The sequence below is a fragment of the Palaemon carinicauda genome, unplaced genomic scaffold (assembly GCF_036898095.1).
Source record: "Palaemon carinicauda isolate YSFRI2023 unplaced genomic scaffold, ASM3689809v2 scaffold130, whole genome shotgun sequence".
In the NCBI taxonomy this organism is placed as follows: domain Eukaryota; kingdom Metazoa; phylum Arthropoda; class Malacostraca; order Decapoda; family Palaemonidae; genus Palaemon; species Palaemon carinicauda.
The window spans coordinates 140,001-160,022 of record NW_027168816.1 but is presented as its reverse complement, the minus strand read 5'-3'; the positions used below and the strand labels follow the sequence as shown (position 1 = coordinate 160,022).

At 36.5% G+C, this 20,022-nt stretch overlaps 2 protein-coding genes across 2 annotated transcripts in view; both read right to left on the bottom strand.

Moving 5' to 3' along the window:
- Positions 1 to 1,199: 1,199 nt before the first annotated feature.
- The window catches only part of LOC137635491 (fibroin heavy chain-like), a 20,527-nt gene continuing 1,704 nt past the window's right edge, over positions 1,200 to 20,022 (bottom strand). The window contains exons 2-5 of the mRNA XM_068367951.1: positions 17,590 to 18,713; positions 16,506 to 17,460; positions 2,555 to 3,210; positions 1,200 to 2,408 (exon numbers count right to left, since the gene is read on the bottom strand). Of these exons, the coding sequence (XP_068224052.1) occupies positions 1,706 to 2,408; positions 2,555 to 3,210; positions 16,506 to 17,460; positions 17,590 to 18,713 (3,438 nt within the window). The 3' untranslated portion in view covers positions 1,200 to 1,705. The remainder of the gene's footprint in view (positions 2,409 to 2,554; positions 3,211 to 16,505; positions 17,461 to 17,589; positions 18,714 to 20,022) is intronic.
- On the bottom strand, positions 8,669 to 10,025 carry LOC137635490 (keratin, type II cytoskeletal 68 kDa, component IB-like). Its single transcript, XM_068367950.1, has 2 exons — positions 9,932 to 10,025; positions 8,669 to 9,412 (listed from the first exon to the last, which is right to left on the bottom strand). Exons 1-2 carry the CDS (start codon positions 9,941 to 9,943, stop codon positions 9,155 to 9,157), a joined length of 270 nt encoding a protein of 89 aa, XP_068224051.1. The 5' UTR covers positions 9,944 to 10,025; the 3' UTR covers positions 8,669 to 9,154.

Here is a 20,022-nt window from a genome sequence, read left to right as displayed (position 1 = left end):
ATGAACCTTCCCAGAAAAGACTGGCTAATATTAAACAGAGCAAGAACCAGAGTAGGCAAGACTGGGAGCAACACCTATAAACGGGGATTTTATCCCACCAGTGAGTCCCCTTGTGGCCATCCAATGCAAACCATGGAGTATATACTTCGAGATTGTCAACTGGAACCCATATTTACAGATCAAGACCTACAGGATTTTAAATGAAGCTTCCAAACAATGTACTATGTACTTGGTATAAAATGTGTGTGTTGTGTAATACCCTATTGTGAAGTACATAAGCTATTTATAGCAGAGAACTTGTTGGAGCAGCGAGACCACAAGTTTTCATGTGATGTAGCGCTACCCAAAGGGGATTTGGATGGGGAACCACTGTGGTTTACAAGTCTAGACTTTTCTTGGGGTCAAGAAAGGATCACAGTTTAGGCTGCTCGGACTAGTGACGACAGTCCTAGAGAAAAGAGGCTGATTTTTTTGCAGCAGTGGAACTGTGCTCTTCGTTAGAGTATGGAGCTGGTGGAATTGGAAATGGGACTATATGAACTTTATTTACAACCCATCAAATATAATTCGGAATACACTTCTAGAATAATATATATATATATATATATATATATATATATATATATATATATATATATATATATATATATATATATATATATATTGTATATATATATATTGTAAGCTCTTTTGTGTACATTCTTCTCACTTTTTTATTGTTGTACTAACTACCACAATTTTGGAAAAAAAAATATACCCATTTTCCATATTCATTCTTATCAACACTGAATGAACTGAGTAAACCTATCCCTATATTCATATTTATTTAAGGTCAACAGATTATTCAGTTTTTACCCAATATTTAAGTAGTAGACCTATGACCATTATAGTATTAGCTTCACCATGAATGGAAATGTATTATTGGATAAATTTGGTCATATTAGAAAAAAATATTTTTATGAATGAAGTCTTATTAGAAATATTTTTTTTTATGGATGAACACTAAAATAGCCTTTTATGGTCCAGAATGTTAAGAAAGATTCTCCCACCAATAATTTTCCCTTTGAAGCATCTCAATTTGAGGTTACTTATAAAAAAAAATTATATTTATGAAATTCATACTATTTTTCATCGGATTTTTTTCTCATTGTAATTGTTATTTAATGTAGTATTTATCATGATAGGATAGGTAAACAGAATTTGTAATAGAAAATTATATTTCATCATTAACAGTAACTATCAACTATTAAGCGTATTTTTGTTGACTTGCATGAGTACAATAACAGCCCAAATGCTTAAGTGAATGTTGAAGTAATAAGATTATTGGAAAGGTCTTGGGACCACTGATCCAGTGAGTTATTTTGACAATAATTCACTCACAAGAAATCTTCATAGACATGTAATGACAATATTTAACTAGATACACATCGTGTGAATATTTCATCTGAGATTACTGAGATTAGGTAGACATTGGATTTACGAAGATGGTGACGATAACGAAAATTGATGCCATTGTACAATCAGGAAAGAATTTCTAAGTTTTTAGAAAGGTTCAACACTCCAAAAACTCTCAAATATCATCTTAAAGACTTTGAAAGCTATGGAAAAGAATATAAAGTTCAGATGAGTTATAAAGATACAGAATTATAATGAAATAAATACATTGCACATCAGGTGGGCTGCACTGAAAATTTCACTGGTGTGTTCAAGGTAAGCCATAGGTTCTGCTTGGAGTTTGTGGAACTGAACTTGATACAGATCCAGTAAATTGTGAGCCAAATCCAGCACCAGATGATTGGGATCCAAATCCAGCGCCAGATGATTGAGATCCAAATCCAGCACCAGATGATTGGGATCCAAATCCAGCGCCAGATGATTGAGATCCAAATCCAGCACCGGATGATTGAGATCCAAATCCAGCGCCAGATGATTGGGATCCAAATCCAGCACCAGATGATTGGGATCCAAATCCAGCACCAGATGATTGGGATCCAAATCCAGCCCCAGAGCCAAATCCAGCACCAGATGATTGGGATCCAAATCCAGCACCAGATGATTGGGATCCAAATCCAGTACCAGAGGATTGGGATCCAAATCCAGTACCAGAGAACTGAGATCCAGATCCAGAGAATTGAGATCCAGTTCCAGAAAACTGAGATCCAGATCCAGAGAATTGAGACCCACTTCCAGAAAACTGAGAACCAGATCCAGCTTGAGAACTTCCACCATAAGTTCCCCTGTTTCCAGCAGCATTGGCAGCAGCGTCCTCTAGAGCTGCCTTTTCAATCTGAGCAATTGCATGAGGTGGAAGAGGAGGAGGCGTTGGTAGAAGGGGTGACTCTACACGGTAACCATCTCCATCGGCGACAAACTGGAAGTTAGCTGGAGTGCCATCAGGGAATGTGAATCTGAAAATGTAAGGGTGGATAAGTTTGATAATTATAACTAAAAGCATAACATAGTTTTATAAACAATAGAATATTCATATTTTTCTCAAATTTTTTTTTAACTTATAAGTAGGTTTTCATTTGGTATAGAATATGTTCATACTTACGACCATGCACCCTGCTGCGCCACAGCTCCAGTTTCACCTTGTGGGTATCCTTGTTCTTGTCTGCTGATGCCATTACCAGTTTCGAAGTTGAAGGTGTAAGAACCATCGGCATGTGGACCATCACGGTCATCGACAAGAATAGGAATGACTGATGCAGAGGGACCTTGGTAACTGGGAGAAGCCCCAGAAGGGCGGGATCCTCCAAAGCCTCCTGCTGAGGATCCAGTAGGGCGAGATACACCGAAGGATCCAGTAGATCCACTGAAACCTCCAGAAGAAGATCCACCAAATCCAGCAGTGGAAGAACCTCCAAATGCAGAAGCACCTAATCCTGAGGAACCTCCAAAACTAGAAGCACCAGATCCTGAGGCGCCTCCAAAACCAGATCCTGAAGCTCCAAAACCACCTGAGGAACTACCTGAAGAACCTCCAAATCCTCCATTTACACCACCACCGAAACCACTGCTTACAGATCCCCCAAGTCCTCCCTGAGAGGAACCTCCAAATCCTCCTCCATGTGCACCAGAGGAAGCCCCAAAAGCTCCTGCAGAAGACCCGGATCCACCTACTGCAGGAGGTTCGTACAATCTTGCTGGGTCAGAAAGAACTCCGTTTGGTATTACAACTGCCAGGAAGGCGCACAACACCTTCATCATCTGGAAAGGTTTCGTGTTTATCATTATCCGAAAACAGAAAGTCGTTCTGAAGTTGGTAAATAGTTGAATCTTTTCTAAATTTCTAGGATTGCAATCTAAATAAATTTCTTATTTTATTAGAATTATGTTAGCCTGATTTTTCTTTGGGTTTCATTCATGGAAATAATTGATGACTAATTTTTGTGCTATTGACATATCTGAGTAAAAATTTAGTTTCCAATTCATTTTGGACCATATTGAAGTATGAAAATTACCTTTAGTATTGAAACAAAAACGTGCATTTAATTATTTGAGAGAAGATTAGTTACAATTAACGTTTCCATTTTCTTACGTGGTGTTCAAGTTGAAATTAACTATAAAAGTGATTGATTAATTCAAGATAATACTATTTCTAGGTAATTTCGTCCTTATCATTAGTTATATAAGTGATCAATGAAAGGTAAAACAGTCGAGAATCAAATAAGAAATTCAGAGTTCGAGAAACCGAGGCAACGAGAGAACTTACTTTGGTCGCCATCGTTGTCTGAAGGAGTCGAACTGAATGTGATGATCCTTCGTCTCTGCAACGCTTTTATAAGGGACCGGTGCCCTTCGCCCTCTTAGGCTGCCACCCCCTCCCCTCCCCCAGCAAGGAAGCGCCCCCCCCCCCCTCCTACCCCCAATGATCAGATCCAGTCCACCCTTATTCACATGAAAACTTGCCCTTCGCGGGCCATCTTTCCTCCGCCCTCTTCTTTTCCAGTGATCCAGTTTTTCGCGAAAGTGAATCAAAAGTCGATTGGAAATTTGTGTTGATGAAATTTAATTCAATTGAATGACGTCTATTCTGTTCAAAGATCCTTTTAACTGTGATATCTATTTTGACCTAAAATGGACTTGCTTCTTAATAATGTTACTGTTAATATTTTATAAATATTTTTTTTTTTTTGTGCGCAAGCAAATTTTTTTTTCTTTTGTTTTATTTTAAAGTCTGTTTATGATAGATAATTAAAGGAGATTCTGGACATTCGAGACTACTAATGTTATTTAAATTCATATATCTTTTATTCATACTAATACAATAATACAAGTATACTGTATTTATTATAAAGTTACACAACATTATGAACTGATTGAATAATTACGTGATAGAGCAGTAGTAAGAAATTTTTATTGGGAAAGTAATTTATTAGCCATTGTTATTATTTTTTTATTTTTATAATTAACACCATTTCTCGTAATCCTCGGTAGCTAGAACTTTAGGTACCTATCCTGTGGTGATCAAGTCCTAGAATTAACTTATCTAGTATGAATTCATTTTTCCTTTGGCCTCTTCATAGATATGGATTCCCAAGTAAATAAGTAATCTAAGATTTTGGATTCATTTTTTTTTTTTTTTACGGAGAATGAATTTTGGGGAAAATGATTGTGTCACTTCATGTTACACCATAAATTGTATCCCTCTTTTACTATTATTATTATTATTATTATTATTATTATTATTATTATTATTATTATTATTATTATTATTAAAATTTTTATTATTATTATCATTATTATTATTATTAATGTTGTTAAAATTTTTATTATTATTATTATTATTATTATTGTTATTATTATTATTATTATTAATATTGTTATTATTATTATTATTATTATTATTAATAATATTATTATTATTAATATTATTAGTAGTATTATTATTATTTTTATTATTATTAATGTTATTATTATTATTATTATAATTATTATTATTATTATTATCATTATCATCACTAGCTAAGCTACAACCCTAGTTCGAAAAGCAATATGCTATATCCCTAAGGGCCCCAACAGTGATAAATAGCCCAATGAGGGAAGGAAATAGAAAAATAAATAAACAATATATGTAATGAACAATTAAAATGAAATATTTTATTAACATTAACAACATTAGAACAGATATTTCTTATATAAACTATGAAAATATTTATGTCCTTCGTATATACGGATAAGTGATCTTTGTATAAAATTAGTAAGCCCAATCTTCTTTTAGGAATATCTTTGCTGATCATGGCGAGACACAATCCCTATCACCACATCAAGATATCCTCACTCAAAAAGTGTATCCTACACTTGGACATAAATGATCAAGAGTTCCCTGTGTATTAGATCTGGTAAATTAGGCTCTGTACATTTGCCCTTAAGTTCAACTGAGTAAAAAGTCCTTTTATCTGCTGGAAGTTTTCTCCAACACGAAAATGCGATGCTGATTGTTAGCTAATTTTAATTTTGTATAAGGCAGTTCTTATAGATGTGAATGTTACCTTCAGCATTTTCTCATAGATATAGAATATTTCATGTGAAACATAATGCAGGAGTTCGAATAGCCAGGAGAACATTCACTTCTTTCCATTTGAAGGTTACTCATGAAGGGCAGAGGCAAGGGACATGGCAGCGACCCAGAGACTGATTATACTGTATATACCTATGATCAGTGCCCAAGGCCCCTCTCCACCCTAGGTACGACCAGGAAGGCCTATGCAATAACTGCTGATGATTCAGTGGTTAGACCTATTGGCTCTACCAAACCCCCCCCCCCCCCATTCCTATCTCACAAGGACAGTTGGGTTGCAGACACTACAAGAAAGTATCTAGTTTGCAACAGGTGTGGATCCCCTAGCCAACACAATGCTTGACCGGGGCATTTCCAATAGTATAGAATGAGGTGTAGATGGAGATGGCTTGGACATGTTCTTCGCACTTCCCGAGAGAGATTAGTTCACCAAACTTTCACATGGGCTCCACGAGGCACTAGAATAGTTAAAGACCCCGGCCTACATGGCTGAGGACTATGAAGCGTGAAGTAAATGATGATGAATATAGAAGTCTAACCGAGATGATGATAATGATGATGACGACGAGAATAGTTGGCGGAGGTAAAAAGTACAAAGAATACAAGGTAAAATTACTAAGACATGAGCTTTATAAAAAGTTACTTAAATGAAAGTAGATTTAGAAATCGAGTAAAAATAACGCTACTCATTTTCAATTGTTTAGAAACGCAATTGTATACAATTGCTAGTTGGAAGGCAGATAAATTATTGTTCTGCTCCCATCTCATCTTGTTTAATCCAAATCTGACAAGAACAGAAAGAGATAACTGAAAAGCTTTGCTTTGTGAGAGGAGAGTGTTTGTTAAATCACTGATCTCTTAGAGCAGAAAATGGTGGTAGAGTGGAGAGAAACCTTGTTCAAACTTAGAGACCCCCTGATTTAATTTATTTGTAAAATTCTGAGTCTCATCCTCTTGGAATTGTCTACAGAGTATTTATTGTCAATTGAGTGCATTTTGGTGTGCTGTTCAAATTGTGTAAATCAGCATCAGAAATACCTTCTCGATGGTATATAAAATTTTTATGTGTATGTAGATCTTTTTTCCTGAGTACATGAGCAGTAGGCTTAGTGTAAGGTAATTTTATCTATTTTACATCTCTTTGATTAATGTGCAATTAAATGAAAGAGCCAGATTATTTGGCAATCATCGCTTGAGTCCATAGAATATATGTCCTATAAGTTACATTAAACCGAAGTCTTTCCTTGACATAACACGTAAGGGAAGTCCGAGTCAAAAGTTGGTACAAAAAACATCTCTTGGGCCTACTTACCAACTCTAACTGGGAATTAGATTCCAAAACACTGAGAATAACAGCTCTAGCGCTGATCTATACTCCTTTTTAGCACCGTGGGCTAGATCATTCCACACTCACAAAATAGATCCTGAGGTAAACTAGTCATGCCACGTAATAACTGTCACCTTAAAACCAACACCTCTGCCAGCACACTACAGATTGGCAGGAATTGCACCACCAAACAGCTCTACGGACACTCGTTGAAATACTCAGAAATATAGCCAATTTCCCTTTCGGTCACAGTGACTCAGTAACAAGACTGTAGTCCAGAATTAGTCATGACCATTGGGTAGTTTAGATCCTGAGCAGTCGGTAAACCACAGGCTTGGATAGCAGATGGAATGAGATCATTTCCCACCAAATGATGTTATCCAAAGCCCAAATGAGCAACTTCCTACTGGAATGAGCCTTCCTAGAAGAGACTGGGTAATATTAAACAGAGCAAGAACTAGAGTAGGCAAGACTGGGAACAATATCTATAAATATGGACTTTATCCCACCAGTGAGTGGCCTTGTGGCCATCCAATGCAAACAGTGGAACTCTACTTCTTGATCGTCAACTGGGATCCATCTGTACAGATCAAGACCTACAGGACTTTAATGAAGCTGCCAAAGAGTGGACTTTGTACCGTGTATAAAATCTGTGCGTGGCGTGGGAAGTATATAAGCTATTTATAGCAGATAACTTGTTGGAGCAGCGATACCCAAAGTTTTCATGTGATGTAGCGCCACCCAAAGGGGATTTGGATAGGGAGCCAACATGGTTTACAAGTCTAGGCTTTCTTTGGGGGTCAAGAAAGGATCACAGTTTAGACTGCTTGAACTAGTGACGACAGTCCTAGAGAAATGATGCAGATCTTCTTGCAACGGTGGAACTTAAAATATGTACAATAACCCACCAAGTTATCAGAACTGGGCGTCCAAAATGCTCAAGAGAACTGCTACATATTGTGCAGCCAACAAATCGTGTCGACACGAGAATAGATACAGATGGTTTCAAACTGTTGGAACCTAGATTTATGTCTACTTTAGGCTCCAGAGCCTTTAAATATGTGGCCCCGAGACTATATAATAAGTTCCCACGAAACATTCGAATGATTGAAGACATTAAAGTTTTCAAGAGAAAACTGAAGACTTTCTTATTTCATGAGTCCTTTGGCAGTGACGATTTAACAGTAAATGAACAATATGCGATATGAAACGTTAAATATTCTGAACGAACAAGGTAAAACGACAGTGGAGGTCCTTTAGAGAGTGGGGTTCCCCTGCTGTATGTGACTGGTAAAGCAGCCATCAAAGTAAAGTAAAGTACATACTACCTACGATTTTGAAACAAACAGTAAACCCATTTTCCTTATTTATTCTTATCAAAACTGAATAAGCAGAGTGAAAATATCACTATGTTCATATTTATTTAAAGTCAACTGATTATTCAGTATTGTACTCAATATTTAGTTCGTAGATCCCATGACCATTGTACTATTATCTTCGCCATGAATGGAAATGTATCATTTTATAAATTTGGTCATATTAAGAAAAAATATTTGTATGAATGAAGTATTATTAGTAACTTTTTTTTATGGATGAACACTGAAATAGCCTTTAATGGTCCAGAATGTTAGGAAAGATTCTCCCTCAAATAATTTTCCCTTTGGAGCATCTCAATTTGAGTTTACTTATAAAGAAAATAGATTTATGAAATTCATACCATTTTTCATCTGATTTCTTTCTTATTTTAATTGATATTTAATGTAGTATTTATGATGGGATAGGTAAACAGAATTCGTATTAGAAAATTATATTTCATCATTAACAGTAACTATCAACTATTAAGCGTATTTTTGTTGACTTGCATGAATACAATAACAGCCCAAATGCCTAAGTGAATGTTGAAGTGAAAAGATTATTGGAAAGGTCTTGGGACCTCTGATCCAGTGAGTTATTTTGACAATAACTCACTCACAAGAAATCTTCATAGACATGTAATGACAATATTTAACTAGATACACATCATGTGAATATTTCATCTGAGATTACTGAGATTAGGTAGACATTGTATTTACCAACATGCTGACGATAATGAAAATTGATGCCATTGTACAATCAGAAAAGAACTTTTAAGTTTTTAGAAAGGTTCAACACTCCAAAAACTCTCAAATATCAGCTTGCAAATTTTGTAAGCTATGGAAAAGAATATGAAGTTCAGATGAGTTATAAAGATACAGAATTATAATGAAGCAAATACATTGCACATCAGGTGGGCTGCACTGAAAATTTCACTGGTCTGTTCAAGGTTAACCATAGGGAGATTGTGGAACTCTACCTCCAAAATTATCTAATAAACTACCATAAGAACCTCCAAACCCTCCACCACCACCGAAACCACTGCTGACAGATCCTCCAAGTCCTCCTTGAGAGGAACCTCCAAATCCTCCTCCCTGTGCTGAAGACCCGGATCCACCTACTGCAGGAGGTTCGTACAATCTTGCTGGGTCAGAAAGAACTCCGCTGGGTATTACAACTGCCAGGAGGGCGCACAACACCAACACCGTCTGGAAAGGTTTTGTGTTTATCATTATCCGAAAACAGAATGTCGTTCTGAAGTTGGTAAATAGTTGAATGTTTTCTAAATGAATCAAATTTCTAGGATTGCAATGTAAATAAATTTCTTATTTTATTAGAATTATGTTAGCCTTATTTTTCTCTGGTTTTCATTCATGGAAATAATTGATGACTAATTTTTGTGATATTGACATATCTGAGTAAAAATTTTGTTTCTAATTCATTTTAGACCATATTGAAGTATGAAAATTACCTTTAGTATTGAAACAAAAACGTGCATTTAATTATTTGAAAGAAAATTAGTTACAATTAACTTTTGTTTCCATTTTCATATATATTGTTCAAGTTGAAATTAACTATAAAGGTGACTCATTAGTTCAAGTTAATAGTATTTTTTCGGTAATTTGGTCCTTATCATTAGTTATATAAGTGATCAATGAAAGGTAAAACTGTCGAGAATTAAATAAGAAGTAAAGAGTTCGTGAAACCGAGTCAACGAGAGAACTTACTTTGGTCGTCATTGTTGTCTGAAGGAGTCGAACTGAATGTGATGATCCTTCGTCTCTGCAACGCTTTTATAAGGAACCGGTGCCTTTCGCCCTCTTAGGTTGCCACCCCCCTCCGCTCCCCCAGCAAGGAAGCGCCCCCCCCCCCCTCCCCCACCCACCTCCAATGATCAGATCCAGTCCATCCTTATTATATTCTCGTAAAAACTTGCCCTTCACAGGCCATCTTTCCTCCGCCCTCTTCCTTTCCAGTGATCCAGTTTTTCGCGAAAGTGAATCAAAAGTCGATTGGAAATTTGTGTTGGTGAAATTTAATTCAATCGAATGGCGTCTTTTTTGTTTAAAATGTCTTTTAATTGTGATATCTTCTTCTTCTTCTTCTTCTTCTTCTTTTTTTTTTTTTTTTTTTTTTTTTTTTTTTTTTTTTTTTTTTGGTGAAAGTCTGTTTATGACAGATAATTGGGTGTAATGGTGAGCCTTAAGTCTGGATTACTCCACTGGCCTTTCAATAGGGAGCCAAGTGCTCTTCCGTATTGATTCGTGTTTGCATATCCTTATTATATATATATATATATATATATATATATATATATATATATATATATATATATATATATATATATATATATATATATATGTATATATACATATAAATATATATATATATATATATATATATATATATATATATATACTGTAAATATACATATATATATATATATATATATATGTATATATATATTCAAATAAGCCATATATATTTTTGATACATTAATGTCTGGATTCTCTTAACGACCTCGGGATCAGAGCCCCAGGCGAAATCACACAAAGACAAGAGCTCTGCTCCGGCCGGGAATCGAACCCTGGTCGGCAAGCTTGTATAGACAGTGACTAAGCCAAGTGGCTTAGTCACTGTCTATAGTCACTTTAGATTAAAGGGTTTAAAGGCTGGTCATAAATGGCAGAGGCAGGGGACAGTGACATTGCCCTAGCAAAAACAGGATAGTGCCTTCTCCACCCTAGGACCAAGGAGGACAAGGCAATGGCTGCTGATGACTCAGTAGATAGACCTATAGGCTCCCCCAAACCCCCCATCCCTAGCTCACAAGAATGGTGAGGTTACAGCAACCAAAGGAACTGACGAGTTTGAGCGGGACTCGAACCCCAGTCTGGCAATCACCAGTCAGAGATGTTACCATATAGGCCACCACAATCATGGGGATTGGTTACTCGTGAATTGCAGAAACAAAAGACAGGACAGTGACCCAGAGACACCTTACTATATATATATATATATATATATATATATATATATATATATATATGTATATATATATATATATATATATATATATATATATATATATATGTATATATATATAAGTGGCCAGTCCCCCTCTCCACCCAAGCTACGACCAGAGAGTGTCAGGCAACGACTGCTAATGCCTCAGTGGGTAGACCTATAGGATCACCCCCCCCCCCCCAACTCCTCCATCCCATCCTGGAACCCTCGACCAATACATTGCTAGACAGGGACGTTTCAATAGTATAGAATGAGGGGTAAATGGAGATGGCTTGGGCATGCTCTTCGCACTCCCCGAGAGAGATTAGTTCACCAGACGTTCAACTGGGCTCCACAAGGCACTAGAGGAGTTGGAAGACCCAGGCTTACGTGGCTGAGGACTATGAAGCGTGAAATAGGAGATGATTAATGGAGAAGTATTGACTTGAAAAGCTCAAAATAGAGACGACTGGCGAAATCTAACCGAGACCCTTTGCGTCAATAGGCGTAGGAGGAGATGTTGATGATGATCAAGTTGATGATGATGATTAGGAGGAGGAGGAGGAGGAGGAGGAGGAGGAGGAGAATCGTGAAAGGGGGGAGATAACTTTTAAATTTGAATTCCAGTCTATTGAGGATTGAAATTCCAGTCTATCCTGGATTGGAGTTAGGTGGGATTCCATAGACTACCGTACTGTACTGGTTTTTCCGTCAGGAAGTAGACATTTTTACCCCTCATAGAGACTACCCTCGTAGGACCCCGTCTATTCAGAGTGAAACTAAATTAAATTGAAATGAATACAGATGGAATATATGGATTGCTTTTAAATGCTTTAAAAATCAACAGAAGTAAGATTCTGTTAACCTCAAGGTACAGAAAATGTTATTATTATTATTATTATTATTATTATTATTATTATTAGCTAACCTACAACACTAGTTAGATAAGCAGGATGCTATAATCCCAGAAGGTCCAACTGTGAAAAATAGCCCCAGTGAGGAGAGGAAATAAGGAAGCAAATATTATTATTATTATTATTATTATTATTATTATTATTATTATTATTATTATTATTATTAAAGAAGGCAACCGTGGGACCCCATACGAATGGGAAAAAAGCATGCTAATAGAAGATTATTATTATTATTATTATTATTATTATTATTATTATTATTATTATTATTATTAGCCAAGCTACCGCCGTAGTTTGAAAAGCAAGATGCTATAATCCCAAAAGTCCAACAGTGAAAAATAAGGAAAATAAATAAACTACAAGAGATTTAATAAAATCGTTTACAGTCTGTATACATGATAGTTTTTCCTGATGTTTAGTATAGCAGCTTTTGCTTAATATTCACTTGAAAAGCAAATATTACCTTGAACGATTTTACCATTTTCTATGATTCCCGAAGTTAATAAAAGTATTCATGGATATTTTTTACTAAATAACTATGATTGATATTAATTTTGGAATGAATATTTTGATAAAAGTGTGATTTTAAAAAGTTTTTATTTTATATAAGTAGGATTCATTATTATTAAATGAAATGAAATTTCTGATCATATAACAATCAATCAATAGGTATTTTTGAGTCTTTCCAAAATATTTTTACGGTAGTGATTGCAAAGAAATTGCTGAATTTTTATATAAATGAACTAGAATGGAAGATTAAGATACGAAAGTGTAAAGCTTATTAAGATGCAAATATATATATATATATATATATATATATATATATATATATATATATATATATATATGTGTGTGTGTGTGTGTGTATATATATATTCATATATATATACTGTATATATATATATATATATATATATATATATATATATATATATATATATATGTATGTATATATATATATATATATATATATATGTGTGTGTGTGTGTATATATATATTCATATATATATATATATATATATATATATATATATATATATATATATATATATATACTGATAACATTTGCACATTTAGACGCGTTTTTCATATTCAAATAAGCCATATATTTTAATGCATTAATGTCTGGATTCTCTTATCGACCTCGGGATCAGAGCCCCAAGGCGGAACCACTCAAAGACTATAGCTTCTGACCGGCTGGGAATCGAACCCTGGTCCAGGAAACTTGTTTGACAGTGACGTAAGCACTTAGCCACGAAGAAAGATAAAAGTCAATGACAGTTCTTCAGTACTTATACCTCTCAAATTCAAGTTTATTTTTTTGCTTAGAATTGAAATCAACCCATCTTCACCATTGTAGCTAATTGGTATATTTGTACTAGGCATTCGATTAATGATAAATTTTGCACATTCGGACGCGTTTTTCATATTCAAATAATCCATATAATTTTAATACGTTAATGTCTGCATTCTCTTATCGTATGTATGTATATTTAAATACATATTATTATTATTATTATTACTTACTAAGCTACAACCCTAGTTGGAAAAGCAGTATGCTATAAGCCCTGGGGCTCCAACAGGGAAAATAGCTCAGTGAGGAAAGGAAAAAAGGAAAATAAAATATTCTAAGAAGAGTAACAACAATAAATATCTCCTATATAAACTATAAAAACTTTAACAAAACAAAAGGAAGAGAAATAAGATAGGAGAGTGTGCTCGAGTGTACCCTCAAGCAAGAGAACTCTAACCCAAGACAGTGAAAGGCCATGGTACAGAGGCTATGGCACTACCCAAGACTAGAGAACAGTGGTTTGATTTTGGAGTGTCCTTCTCCTAGAAGAGCTGCTTACCATAGCTAAAGAGTCTCTTCTACCCTTACCAAGAGGAAAGTGGCACTGAACAATTACAGTGCGACAACCCCTTGGGTGATGAAGAATTGTTTGGTAATCTGTGTTGTCAGGTGTATGAGGATAGAGGAGAATATGTAAAGAATATGCCAGACTATTCAGTGTGTATGTAGGCAAAGGGAAAATGAACCGTAACCAGAGAGGAGGATCCAATGTAGTACTGTCTGGCCAGTCAAAAGACCCCATAACTCTCTACCGGTAGTATCTCAACGGGTGGCTGGTGCCCTGGCCAACCTACTACCTACAATGTCCCATGTCAACGGATAATGAGACATCGGAACATGGTTTTTTTTCACTTTATTACAAAAAGGTTTGTGAATACACGTGTACACACTATACTCTCAGGTGAGTACCTTATCTAACGATCGCTCTAATTGTACTGACTAACCCTTGGCAAGCAAGATGCAATCTTGCTACAACAACATGCTGAATTGTTAGGTTTTGTGGAATTCTCCACTGTGATGGAAATATTCTGTCAAACACATCACCTTATGAGACTAGGTACACGTCACGTATAACAGAGTTCAGTGATCACGCCCTCCAATTTATGACACAGTACTCTTAAAAAGGTCATTAACCTCGATGTATAAAAAACATATTTTGCATACAAAGATTAGGACACATGTATAAATGAATACATCTAGCGGTGAGTAACTCCCAAATCCCATATAGCATTCTGTTCATCATCATTATTTCCATTTTGGTCAGAAATTCGGAAATTAATCCGGTCAGAGAGATTCAATTAGATTGTTTCTTAGTTGTGAAGACTTGTGGTCATTTAGTAACTGTTTTTAATGAATTAGTGAATATTTATTATGGTTTTTTTTTCTATGGTATTTGTAACAAGATTTGACTTATATATTTTGAAAAATATTATTAAAAAACTACAGATTTATAAAATCAGAAGGTTTTTAAGTTGATTAGATGTTTTTTATTTTTTTTTTTTACTTATGAATTGAAAGTATATTTAATTGAAGTGTATCAAATTGTTATGATCCAACAGTGTGTTAACCATATGATATTTTTATTTTTTTTAGCATTTTATTTAGTAAACAAACTAAACCAGCAGTCTGTTAACACTATAGTAATTTCTAGGATTTTATTGTGTAAACAAACTCGTAGATATATAATATAATGATTGTTTATAACTCTGAGCATTTTGATCGAGTGCCCAATGTTACATTAGCTATGCCATACTGTTTAGATAATGTTGCATTAGCTATGCCCTACTGTTTAGATAATGTTGCATTAGCTATGCCCTACTGTTTAGATAATGTTGCATTAGCTATGCCCTACTGTTTAGATAATGTTGCATTAGCTATGCCCTACTGTTTAGATAATGTTGCATTAGCTATGCCCTACTGTTTAGATAATGTTGCATTAGCTATGCCCTACTGTTTAGATAATGTTGCATTAGCTATGCCCTACTGTTTAGATACTGTTGCATTAGCTATGCCCTACTGTTTAGATACTGTTGCATTAGCTATGCCCTACTGTTTAGATAATGTTGCATTAGCTATGCCCTACTGTTTAGATACTGTTGCATTAGCTATGCCCTACTGTTTAGATAATGTTGCATTAGCTATGCCATACTGTTTAGATTAGATTATGTTCAGGGACTCTTAAATAAACTCTGAATTAGGGCATTTTGGTTAAAAGTTTGAGAAATGCTTTCAAACTACATGTTTCTGTCCACTATATAGTAGGACAGAGTCTAACTGAGGCCCTTTGCTTCAAAAGGCGTAGGAGGAGGTGATGATGTTGATATGTCTTTGTAGGATCTGAAAATTAACATCTGAATTTGAATCATTCCAGCTGTTAGTTTTCGAAAGACAGTAAGATGCATAAATATTTAACCTCTGTGAAATAGTTTTTGTGAAAATGAAAGTGGAAGGTTTTTTATAAAAAGAATGAAATTTTCAATGCATAAATTCCTTAAGTCTTACTCGTTTTACTACACACTCTATGTTGTGTTAATTATGATAGGAGAAATAAACAATAGCTTTATCAAAAATTATATTTGATCATTAACAGTAACTACAACTATTAAGCGTATCATTGTTCACTTAAGTTGAATCGATAACAGCACGAACACCCAAGTGATTGTCGAAACAAGAAAACTCCAGGAAATTCGTTTGGTCGTCCAGTGAATATTTTTGTCAATAATTAATAACAATGTCAACATGGACATCTAGTGACAACATTTAGCTAGTTACAAATCATCTGAACGTTTAATCTTTTCAGTGAAGTTTTCTTTTAGTGGAATGGAACACACTTTGTATCATATAAAACCATAAAATGAGAAATTTGTATTCCCAGGTAACTTCAATAGAAGTTAAAATATTTAGTAAGCCAAAGAAAAGAATACAAAGGTCAGATGAGATATAAATGGATAATGTCTAAGAATAAGGTAAATAACATATCACATGCCAGGTGGGTCGTAATAAAGTATTCTCAAGTCTGTTCAAGGTAAACCATAGGTTCTGCCTGGCGTTTGTGGTGCTGGACTTGATACAGACCCTGTGAATTGGGAGCCAGATCCAACTCCAGAGAACTGGGAGGAAGAACCAAATCCAGCTCCAGATGATTGAGGGGCAAAGCCAGCACCAGAGCCAAATCCAGCTCCAGATGATTGAGATCCAGAACCAAATCCGGCTCCAGATGATTGAGAGCCAAAGCCAGCACCAGAGCCAAATCCAGCTCCAGATGATTGAGAGCCAAATCCAGCTCCAGATGATTGAGAGCCAAATCCAGCTCCAGATGATTGAGAGCCAAATCCAGCTCCAGATGATTGAGATCCAGAACCAAATCCGCCTCCAGATGATTGGGAGCCAAAGCCAGCACCAGAGCCAAATCCAGCTCCAGATGATTGAGATCCAGAACCAAATCCGGCTCCAGATGATTGAGAGCCAAAGCCAGCACCAGAGCCAAATCCAGCTCCAGATGATTGAGAGCCAAAGCCTGCACCAGAGCCAAATCCAGCTCCAGATGATTGAGATCCAGAACCAAATCCGGCTCCAGATGATTGAGAGCCAAAGCCAGCACCAGAGCCAAATCCAGCTCCAGATGTTTGAGATCCAGAACCAAATCCAGCTCCAGATGATTGAGAGCCAAAGCCAGCACCAGAGCCAAACCCAGCTCCAGATCCAGAGAATTGAGCTCCAGATCCAGAGAATTGAGCTCCAGAACCGGAGAATTGTGATCCCGAAGCAGCAAACTGAGATCCAGATTGAGAACTTCCATCATAAGTTCCCCTGTTTCCAGCAGCATTGGCAGCAGCGTCCTCTAGAGCTGCCTTTTCAATCTGTGCAATTGCATGAGGTGGAAGAGGAGGAGGCGTTGGTAGAAGGGGTGACTCTACACGGTAACCGTCTCCATCAGCAACAAACTGGAAGTTAGCTGGGGTGCCATCGGGGAATGTGAATCTGTAAAAGGCAAAGTTTATTAGGTTAGACAAGTTTTATGATATTTAAGATAATTTCATATTCTTAGTTTCTGTTATCTAGAGATTCAACTAAAGATACGCAACTTAATATCAAACAATTTATACTTACGACCATGCCCCTTGCTGTGTCACAGCTCCAGTTTCACCTGCTGGGTATCCTTGTTCTTGACGGATGATGCCATTACCAGTTTCAAAGTTAAAGGTGTAAGAACCATCACCATGTGGGCCATCGCGATCATCAACAATAATAGGAATGACTGGTGCAGAGGGACCTTGGTAACCAGCAGAAGATCCACCAAAGGCTCCTCCTACAGTTGGTCCACCAGAACCAAATCCTCTGATGTCTCCTACTGATGATCCTGAAGAACTAGCTCCACCAAAGGATCCACTTGAACCACTGAAACCCCCAGAAGAGACACCACCTAAGGATCCACTTGAACCACTGAAACCCCCAGAAGAGACACCACCTAAGGATCCACTTGAACCACTGAAACCCCCAGAAGAGACACCACCAAAACCTCCAGATGAGGATCCACTGAAACCTCCTGTAGAAGAACTTTCATATTCAGTATTTTGAGACCCACCAAAACCAGCTGCACCAGATCCTGAACCTCCGAAGCCAGCACCAGATCCTGAACCTCCGAAGCCAGCGCCAGATCCTGCACCTCCGAAGCCAGCGCCAGATCCTGAACCTCCGAAGCCAGCGCCAGATCCTGCACCTCCGAAGCCAGCGCCAGATCCTGAACCTCCGAAGCCAGCGCCAGATCCTGCACCTCCGAAGCCAGCGCCAGATCCTGAACCTCCGAAGCCAGCGCCAGATCCTGAACCTCCGAAGCCAGCACCAGATCCTGAACCTCCGAAGCCAGCGCCAGATCCTGAACCTCCGAAGCCAGCGCCAGATCCTGAACCTCCAAAACCAGCACCAGATCCTGAACCTCCAAAACCAGCACCACCAGATCCTGATGAGCCTCCAAAACCAGAGCCTGAGCCAACAAAGCCTCCGCTGCTAACGCCACCAAGAGAACCTCCAAAGTTTCCACTTGCAGCACCAACCAAACCACCCGATGAAGAGCCCCCGGAACCTCCAAATCCTCCACTAGAAGCAGCTCCAATTCCTCCTGCTGGGGAGCCAGATCCACCTACTGCAGGAGGTTCATATAGTTTCGCTGGGTTGGAAAGAACCCCATGAGGAAATATCGCTGTGACGGCCAAGAAGGCACAAAACACCACCGTCTGAAAAGATTTCATTTATATTATTAAAGGTATTTGTGTTGAGTAATAGACAACATGTCTCATAATATATGTAAACTATTATAGTTGGACACAGGGATGGGATTCCTGCCACACCTCACTCTGAGAAAGTACACCGTGTTACACCCTTACTGTTCAGTGAGTAAGCAAAGAGCCACTGTAGGAATTGATGTCAGAGTTGGTGGGCGGGGCTAAATCGCGGCACTGCGATGTGGCAGGCTGGACTTCCTCAGAGTTAGGTGAGACGGGAACTCATGCGTCCAACTGTACTTCAGTAATTTTTACTCTAAAATTTTTGAGTTTTCTCGATTAATGTTTAGTTGTGAAATGTGAAAATAACAGTTAAAAGAAAGAAAAATATATGGTTAGTGACAAAAGTTTACTTTCATGATCATGATCATAATCATAATCGTAATCATAATCATTATGTAAAAGTTAGTTCACATCACCAGCCAAGTGTCCGACATCTTACCTAGATTTTATAATCCAATCCAATTTTAACTTTACACATTTCAACATATCAAAATAAGGCTAAATATATTGACAGTCTTTAATGGCTTTAAAACTTGAAATAAATCTTAAGTCATTCGACATAGCATAATACAAATTAGCTAGAAAGAAAATGCTCCTTTAATTCTGAGTATCTACTGTATGATACATCTGATAAGCATCTAAATACAAACTACCCTAAAAAAAACTAATTTTAATTGGAAATTCGATGTAAAAATGTACTGTTTGCAACCGTATTTCTGTAAAACACAGCCGACCGTAATTTTACCTTACTTTGTTATTATCTTTTAAGGGCTCGCGACGTCAATATATCCGTTTTTAAAACGGTAAAATCCCTGGAGTAAAAGTTTCCAGAATTTTACCGTATTTTTAATGCATATTTATAACAGTGTATTATGGAAGCGGACGTTTTATAAATCATGGCAAAGTGTAAAGTGATATTTAAATCTAGTAAGTAAGACCAACCATATCTATTCTTGTGGTGATTAGAAACATTAAAGATCATCTATTTTAGCCCCAAAAAATGTTTGATACATTGAAAAAAATTCTGGAAATTTATATATTAAAGAAATTAAAAAAGGAATTATCAAATCATAAGAAAATAACTTATGAGAAATCTATTATTATTATTATTATTATTATTATTATTATTATTATTATTATTATTATTATTATTATTATTATTACTTGCTAAGCTACAACCCTAGTTGGAAAAGCAGGATGTTATAAGCCTAGGGGCTCCAACAGGGAAAATAGCTCAGTGAGGAAAGGGAACGAGGAA